At 32.9% G+C, this 9,451-nt stretch overlaps 2 protein-coding genes across 2 annotated transcripts; both read right to left on the reverse strand.

Moving 5' to 3' along the window:
* Positions 1–2,487: 2,487 nt before the first annotated feature.
* On the reverse strand, positions 2,488–5,692 carry LOC132746579 (BTB and MATH domain-containing protein 38-like). Its single transcript, XM_060735779.1, has one exon. The coding sequence runs from the start codon at positions 5,518–5,520 to the stop codon at positions 4,960–4,962; it is 561 nt and encodes a 186-aa protein (XP_060591762.1). The 5' UTR covers positions 5,521–5,692; the 3' UTR covers positions 2,488–4,959.
* A 1,770-nt stretch (positions 5,693–7,462) lies between these two features.
* On the reverse strand, positions 7,463–9,180 carry LOC132746580 (uncharacterized). Its single transcript, XM_060735780.1, has one exon. The coding sequence runs from the start codon at positions 9,079–9,081 to the stop codon at positions 7,966–7,968; it is 1,116 nt and encodes a 371-aa protein (XP_060591763.1). The 5' UTR covers positions 9,082–9,180; the 3' UTR covers positions 7,463–7,965.
* Positions 9,181–9,451: the final 271 nt, after the last annotated feature.

Here is a 9,451-nt window from a genome sequence, read left to right on the forward strand (position 1 = left end):
TAATGCTACCATCACAGCTTGAAGAAGATTGTTGTGAACTTTTATCCATGTCCGACTTTAAATTTTCATATATTCCTTTTTATTCTAAAAGCACTGTTAGACTGTTTAGTCTGCTAACATGTTTGAACGACCTGTTATGTTACCAAGTCCTTATCTTCACTCCACTTAAACTGTGAAAAGAAATTCAGGTGACGACGGGTAGAGTTTTAGAAATATTTATTCTCAAATATGAAATAGCTTTTCTGACCGAGCTTTAAGGAATCGAAATAGACATTTAACTTAAGTCATCGTTTACCTTAAGTGATAGTACCATGTTAGAATAAATATCATATTCTTTTTATTTTTATAGTTTTTATCTATAATAAATAACGCGTGAATGAGCCAGTCTATATTCAAATGACGAACAAGAGGTATGACTAAAATACGCAACGGAGTTTGTTTGTTTCTTTGTTTGCTGTTTTTTTATTTATTTATTTTTTTTATTTTTTTTTTTTTTTTTTTTTTTTTTTTTTGCTATTTTTTGTTGTTAATGTTTCTGGTTGTTTTTTTTTTTTGTTGTTTTTTTGGGGTTTTTTTTTGCGCAACGGACATTTTGTTTAAAATGTATCACAAATATTTGCAATAGGTTGTTTTGACAATTAGATTTTTTATCATATTTAGTGGTTGTATACCTAAATTCCTCATTAAGTAAATTGTAAACAAATATGCAATCTTGTGTTTAATCAAATAGTTTAATCTTTTTAAATAAGTAAACAATATGTAACTAAGATTTGATTATATTTAACAATTTATTCATAACTATTATTTGATATTACAGACATATTTTTGCTATTTGTATAATAATAGAACAGTTTGTCCTCAAAATCATTCGAACATTATACAATTCGTACAATATTTCGACCTAATATCAACATTTTTAGGCCACTTTTAAGTAAGTAAGTCACCACCTTTAAGTAAGTATACCAATCATTTCATTTTTACTTGTTATCATATTTATTTCGCTTCATCCGTCTTAAAAATGATATAATATCCATCTTCCGCAACGCATCGTTAACTGGTTTTAACTTAAAACCAGTCATGATAAATATCTGTAGTGTTATATAAAAGTTTAAATCCGAGCACACATTCACAACTGTGTTTATAACGTTATCAGTATATTGACTGGAGACCTAATCAGAAACAATTAATAAATCATTCTTTTATTTACTCATTGCCAAATCAGTTTTATAAATTGCATTCAGATGTTTACAAATTGATAATGAGAAAAACACGTCAATAATGTATATATATATATTAATTTGTATCATTTAAGATTATGTTAATCAAATTAAAACAACAAATAAAAAGGCAGTAGCAAGATTGTTTCAGTTTAAAAGTTAGATTAGGAAAGAAAATTTACCTTCGCAGCATTGACTTTTATGTTTATTTAGGAGTTTATGCAAGTACATTTTCTTTCTGTTTACTATCCGTTGACATATCATTCAAGAAGGCTATGTTTTTGTCTGAGGTCTTTACGTTTGTAATACAGTATAATAGCATGTTACATCGTAGTTCATAAGTTGAATTACTTAAGTATTTTTGTCTAAACTCAAATTAGCAATCAGTATTTAATTCAAAAACTTGTAATGTGCCTATATCCCCCAATTTAGTGGCTGTTACCGTGGCATATTTACGTACTTACACACTCGTACATGTAATTTATCAGAGTCAAGTGCTAAATAAGTAAGGTATGTATATGAATGTGCAAGCGTGCGTGAGTGCGCGTGTTTGAAATACAATGTTAATATGTTTTACAAACTGTCTGAGCGAGGACACTACTGTTCTTGGTGAGACAAGTATTTCATGCGTATCTGTGATTTTGACGTTTTGGTCTCAGAATCGAAAATGGTCATAAACTAGTTATGACATACCCCGGTACCACATCTTCGACTACAGGCCAAAGCGTTCCCTTGTTTTTCGGTTCGTCAATCTTTCAGTGGTCAAGTGACTACCATTGGACCTACTGACCTCAATTTCAATAGGGGAAATACTTTTATTAGTACTTACCATGACTTTCCTCCACACTTAATTTTAGGACTGTAGACCGAAACTTTTCTCGAGTTATTAGTCGAATGAAATTTTAGTGGTCAAGGCCGCGTTGACCTTGACCTTTGGCTCACTCACCTTATCGCAGAGGAGCCATCTGATAGTTATAACAAACTGTATTCGACAATATGTTGGGGAAAAAAGAATTGTTTTGAAGCCTTAAATGATAAAATTTAAGACAATTCGTTTGGTCCTATTTCGACAACCATCAGTATTGTATCCTGATAATAACTTAATAAGATAACTTCAAATTACAGACATAATATAGCCTGTGATGTATAATATATAGACGATATTGTAATAAAATACAGTACAACTTCGGAAAGTCGAAGCTCAATGGACTTACATAAAATTTCGACGTATCGAGACTTCGAATTCGTCATAAAAAATCTCAAAGCTCACTAAAGAAAGCAAGTTATTTAATGACAGCTTCGAGCAGTTGAAACAGACGGGGAAACAAACATCACAATTTGAGATGCTTTGTACGTGTTCAAAACAGCTTGGCATGCTGTCAGTCCTCAGACTTGCTAACAGCTTCCGACATGCTGGATTCCAGCGGTCTCCAAATTTCCGATTCAAATGGCTGAGGACGACCCTGAAAATGACTTATCTTTGTCAACTCTGAGACGTAAGACCTCTGGTGTTGAGTGATTTGTTAAGTAGATAACATCTTAGAAGAAGACTTACCGAAGTTTTACGGTATGTTTTATTTTATTTATACTGTGTTTTTCAAATAAACAATGTTTTTATGAAAAGAAAAAAGAAAAACAATTATGAAGATCCGGTCTGTTGAATCATCTTTGGATATAAACCTCGAGATGCATCAATATAAAACATTATTTATTTTTGGTCTCAATGGTCTTTGACACATTTCGTACAAAATTTGATCATGTAAACAATCTATTTATAAACAGCTGTACTGTGACGCCATGCAACGGCTCTACTGTCTCACCATACAATAGCCCTACTGTCACACCATGCAACAGATTTACTGTCACACCATACACCAGTTGTTCTGTCACATCATACAACAGCTCTACTTTCATACCATACAACAGTTGTATTTCACGCCATACAACAGTGTACTGTCACAAAATATAACAAACATACGATCACAACATAAATGTAAAGGCATAAAGATATATACATGTACCTTATTTATGGATTTACTTGACTTGCATGTAGAATATAATTGGTTATATATGTATGTTTATCATATCTTTGTTTAAAATTCAGCTATGAGTATGACTATATGCAATTTGAATCTTTATGTGCACAAACTGAGATTGTGCGAATAAAATTTGAAACTTTTATCTTTTTATATTTTTTCTTCCTTTTCAAAAGAAGTCATATTATCATGAGTACATGACAGTTAAACAGTTATTAACTTTCGACATTACAATATTTGAAAATGTTATTACATTTTAAGGCTACATGTATCTGAATAGTTGACCATATTTGCAAATTATATGTTTCGAAACAACTCTTTATAATACTGATATAATACTTATATAGATGCATTATAATATTGACACTGTTTATAATTCACCACAAATGCACGGGCGAGGAACTGTTACACGAATGATGGAGTTCTTTTGATAACTTGTCAGAAGTTCTTGTGATAACTGTTACGGAGTAAAAAAAATGGACTATAAATTATATTTGGACCATAATACAAAATGTAAGGCAAACTTAGTCATCAATGTTTAATTAAGCACCTCAAACTCTTTTTTTAAAGATTAAAATTACCATTTTTGACGAGTGTTTCTTTAGTTTATAAAAAAGGTTTTCCGACGAACTCCGTAACAGTTATCACAAGAACGAACTCCTGACTAGTTATCTATCATAAGAACTCCATCCCTCGTGTAAAAGTTCCTCTCCAGTGAAATGTACATAATCCAAAATTTGATGCAGTTTTGTTTGTTTCCACTTCATCTAAGTCACGATCTTAGTTAACATATTATTTGTTGACATCAAATGGTAAGTTCAGTGACGAAAATAGTATCACCAACTGTCAAAACAGTCATTCAAAGCTTTAAAAAAAACTCTAAGATATTTCTGTTTCCAAAACTGTCTCATACATTAATGAAATGTAAGAGTTAGCATATTTAGTAAACAAATTTCAACTCCTGTAACTTTTTTTCACTAAGTATAGAATTCTCTCGTGTACATAACAATTGTTTTTAAATAGTTTTTCATGGCTTTATTTCAAATATTACGTAACTATGTAATGCAATGACATGCCATACTATTGATACGTTAAATTATCCGATTTTCTTCAAATCATAGAAAGCTTTACGATGTACACTATTCTACGCTATTCTACCTCTTGTGTTGGCTTACTTTGACTATAAGATGAACTTCTGCGTCCAAAGAATTGTACTGCAAATATCCGGCTGTTTTCGTAAACAGATTGGATGTATTTGTCGTCAGCGTCGCCGTTTGCTTGCGTTTGGTTGGTCCAAATTCCATCTCGAATGTAGACTTTAAGTTTTCATTTTCATAAGTGATGTTTCTTATAACAAATCGCCCATGGACTGTAACTTTTGATGTTTTCCATTTGTTAATATCAAACGAAATGTCAACATATAATTGATTTGCATAACGTGTGCTATACACAGAAACCGTACAGTTTTCCTCAAAGTCCAAAAGCTTGAATTTCGTTGTTTGTGGCATGTCAGGTTTCCTTAAATCATCAACATTCAATTTAAGATGTAGGGGTTTGCATTGCCAGTCTTGATATATCTCGAGTTTTTGTTGCTGTGATTGGGAATAACCAGATATAAGGTAATTGTACATACCCTTATACCATGTCTTCTGTTCTCTGACGTGTTCTAGACGCCCCATCAATTTATCCAGGATCTTCGGAAAGATTTACGAAGGTATGAGAATATTTGCTGAAATAACAGCTCTGGCAGACTGTTCTGGAAACTCCTCACACAACTTGACTAATAAATCTTCCATATTATAAATCGCAGCTGTCTGCAACATCATTTTCGTGTCGTCTGCTGTAAGTTCTTTGTTAATTCTACTTATAAGGAATCTCTCGCATTTGGCTGTCAGAGTAGTCACCTGATATTCCTCGGCCAGAGGTATTAATTTGTAAACGTTCTCATCAGATATACATCCGCTCATACCGGGATAAATTGATCTCAGAAAATCTCGCATCTCTCGCACCTTTTTTCCAGGAAGATTCAATTCTGTTTGATCTTTTTCTCTAAAGTCTGACTGAATCATCCGATTGAATACCGGCGACAGAAGTGCCAAAACAACCTTTGACACAAACAGCTTCTCGCCTTCGACAATCAGAGCGAAATCTTCTTTCCATGTTCGTTCACTGAAATCGAAAGTAGATTTATCATTGCCAGACGATTTCTCTTCGTCTCTAATGCTACCATCACAGCTTGAAGAAGATTGTTGTAAACTTTTATCCATGTCTTAATATAATTTTTCATATATTCCTTTTTTCTTAAAGAACGACCTGTTATGTTACCAAGTCGTTATCTCCACTCCTGTTAAATTGTGAGAAGATATTCAGGTGACAACGGGCAGAGTTTAACCATTAATATTATTATTAAACTTAAAAACCGAGCACACATTCACGAGTATTTCAATACATTCGAGGTAATCAATACATTGATCTCGGCCTCTTCAATTACATATATTCAATACTTCTTTCATCTATTCATTCACTCATTGTCAAATCAATTTTTAACAATTTATGAATAGATATCGTGAGAAGGACGCGTTAATAACTTTTACATGACTTTGTATATATACAATATAATTTAGAACATGTAAATTGTAACCGTTAACACAACAAATTAGAGACAGGAGCAAGATTGGTTGAGTTTAATAGTTAACCTTCGCTGCATTGGTTTTTTATATATATTTAGCAATACATGTATACCATGCCTTGACATATTTTGTTCAATAAAGAGCATGTTTTGTCTGAAGTATTTCTGTTTGTTATACAATAATATGATCGCAATTTATACAAATAAGTTGAATAACTTAAGTACTTTTTGTCTAAAACTGTGACAATCAGTATTTAATCTAAACCATACTATACTCAGTGGCTGTTACCGTGACATATTTACATGCTTATGTATGCATGTATTTTATCAGAGTCAATTGTAAGATTTATAAGTAATGCAATGTGTCATATTACTAAGTGATATGTGTGTGTGCGTGCGTGCGCGTGTGTGTGTGTGTGTGACGTGCGTGCCTGCGTGTTTGAAATAACAAATATTACAACTTGTATGTTTTGCAAACTGTATGACCGAAGAAACTATTGTCATTGATGGGACCAGTATTCCATGCGTCAGTATGGCCTTGTTCTCTTGACCACAGAATCAATATGGGTCATATACTAGTTATGACCAACCTCGACACCAAATCTTAGGACTACAGGACAAAGTGTTCTCTGGTTATTTGGTTCATTTAACTTTTATTGGTCAAGGCGGTGGTGGTGACCTTGCACTTTGGACCAATTACCTTAAATTTGTAGGAGCCACCGACTAGTTATATCAAACTGTATGGGACAATCTGATAGAAAAAAATGTTTTGAAGATTCAAGATAAATCGTTTGGTCCTATTTCAACTACGCTAAGACAACCATCAATATTGTATCCTGGTAATAACTTAATAAGATAACTCCAAATGAAATAGATTATATAGCCTGTGATGTATAGGATATAGGCGATCTTGTAAAAAGAATACAGTAGAACTTCGGTAAGCCGAAGCTCAAGGGACTTATACTAAAACTTCGACGCATCGAGACTTCAACTTGGTCATAAAAAATCTCAAAGCTCACTATATAAAGCAAGTTATTCATTGACAGCTTCGAGAAGTTGAAAAAGATGGGAAAACAAACATCTAGGTTTAAGATGATTTGTACATGCTCAAAACTGCCCACATGGGTCAAGTTAGGAAACCACCCTTTTTCCATATCACGAGAAAAGTTGTGTTCCTGTGACTACCTAGTGTATTCATTTTGAGGACATTTATATTATAATGAAGGAAAAATCCAAAACGAATAAATGAAACTTTTGCCTGTGTCTCCCTTTAAAATTCAGCAATGAGTATGGCCATATGTATTTTATGTCTATACTTGTACACACTGAAAATATGTAAATAAAACATAAAAATTACTTGAAATATTCTACTTTTGTTTTAAAAGAGAAGTCATCTAATCATGAGTTCATGGCAGTTAAACAATAATCAATATTCGACATTCCAATATTTAGAAATTTCATTACATTTTAAAGGTTACATTTATGTGAACAGTTGACAATACTTGCATATCACTTGTTTCGCAATACTTTGAAATAACTCTCAATAATATTTATATACATGTATTATTCAGAAAGTAACGGTAAATATTTTGTTTATTTGCTGACTTAACGCTGTTTAAAGTTCACAACTGCACATATCTCAAATTCTGATGCAGTTTCGTTTCCACTACATCCAAGTCACGATCTTAGTTTACAATCATGTATTTCAATAGCATCAAATGGTAAGTTCAATAACAAAATTATTATCACCAAAATAACTGTGAAAAGAGTCCTTGAAAGTTCTACAAATCTTAGATATGTCTGTTTCCAAAACTATTTCAGATACCGGTATTAATGAAATGTTAGAGTTAGTATATTTAGTGAACAGATTTGGCCTCCTATAGACTTTCTTTGTTTATCACTAATTGCAATACTATTTTAGTTTTCTCTCGTGTACATAACTATTGTTTACGAGTTTATAGATTTTATAGCTTTTGTTTTCAAAGATAATGTATGCAATGAATTCCTTGCTGTGCAATTCTTAAAAGTAGCTTGACTTATCTGTTGTACTTCAAATACAGGGAAATAATAAGGCTGTACGCTTTTATACCTCTTGTATTTTGGCTAAAAGATGAACTTCTGCGTCCATAGAATTGTAGTGCATATATCCATATGTTTTTGTATACAGATTGGATGTATTTGCCATCGTCGCTGTTTGCTCCAGTTTTGTTGCTCCAAATTCCATCTCAAATGTAGACTTGTAATTTTCATTTTCATAGCTGACATTTCTGATTACGAATCGCCCATGGACTGTTACTTTTGATGTTTCTAATGTGTGCTTATCAAACGAAATGTCAACAAATATTTGACTCAATGTGCCATTGCTATAAACAGAAACCTTACAATTTTCCTCAAAATCCAAAAACTTGAATTGCGTTGTTTGTAGCGTTTTGGATTTCTTTAAATCATCGACATTCAATTTAAGATGTATGGATTTGCATTTCCAACCTTGATATATCTCGAGATTTTGTTGCTCTGTGCGGGAAAAACCAGATTCAAGGTAATTGTATATACCCTCATACCATAATTTCTGCTCTCTGACTTGGTCCAGACGCCCCATCAATTTATCCAGGATCTTTGGAACGATTGTCGAAGGTAGAAGAATTTTTGCCGAAATAATATCTCTAGCAGACTGTTCTGGCAACTCTTCAAACAACTTGACAAATAAATCTTCCATATTATAAATCGCAGCTGTCTGCAACATCATCTTCGTGTCGTCTGCTGTAAGTTCTTTGTTAAGTCTACTTATAAGGAATCTCTCGCATTTGGCTGCCAGAGTAGTCACCTGATATTCCTCGGCCAGAGGTAGTAGCCTGTACACGTTCTCATCAGATATACATTCGCTCATACCGGGATAAATTGACCTCAGAAAATCTCGCATTTCTTGCACCTTTTTTCCAGGAAGATTCAATTCTGTTTGATATTTTTCTCTAAAGTCTGACTGAAACATTTGATCAAACACTGGAGAGGCAAGTGCCAAAACAGCCTTAGACACGAACAGCTTCTCGCCTTCGACAATCAGAGCGAAATCTTCTTTCCAAGTTCGTTCACTGAAATCGACAGTAGATTTATCATTGGCTGTTTTAATGTCAGACGATTTCTCCTCGTCTGTAATGCTACCATCACAGCTTGAAGAAGATTGTTGTGAATTTTTATCCATGTCTGACTTTAAATTTTCATATATTCCTTTATATTATAAAAGCACTGTTAGACTGTTTAGTCTGCCAACATGTTTGAACGACCTGTTATGTAACCAAGTCCTTATCTTCACTCTAGTTAAACTGTGAAAAGAAATTCAGTTGACGACGGGCAGAGTTTTAGAAATATTTATTTATATTGAAAAATTATTAGACGCCGCAAGCACGCGGCTAGTAGATATGTATTCGTATTCTCAGCAATGGGGAAAATTTTAGTCTTGCTTTTGTCTATTTTTTTTTTTTTACAAAATCACAGTTTTCATATTCTCAAATATAAAATAGCTTTTCTGACCGAGCTTTAAGGAATCGAAATAGACGTTTAACTTAAGTGAT

The sequence above is a fragment of the Ruditapes philippinarum genome, unplaced genomic scaffold, assembly GCF_026571515.1.
Source record: "Ruditapes philippinarum isolate M1 unplaced genomic scaffold, ASM2657151v2 ctg4189_1_1_1_1, whole genome shotgun sequence".
In the NCBI taxonomy this organism is placed as follows: Eukaryota; Metazoa; Mollusca; class Bivalvia; order Venerida; family Veneridae; genus Ruditapes; species Ruditapes philippinarum.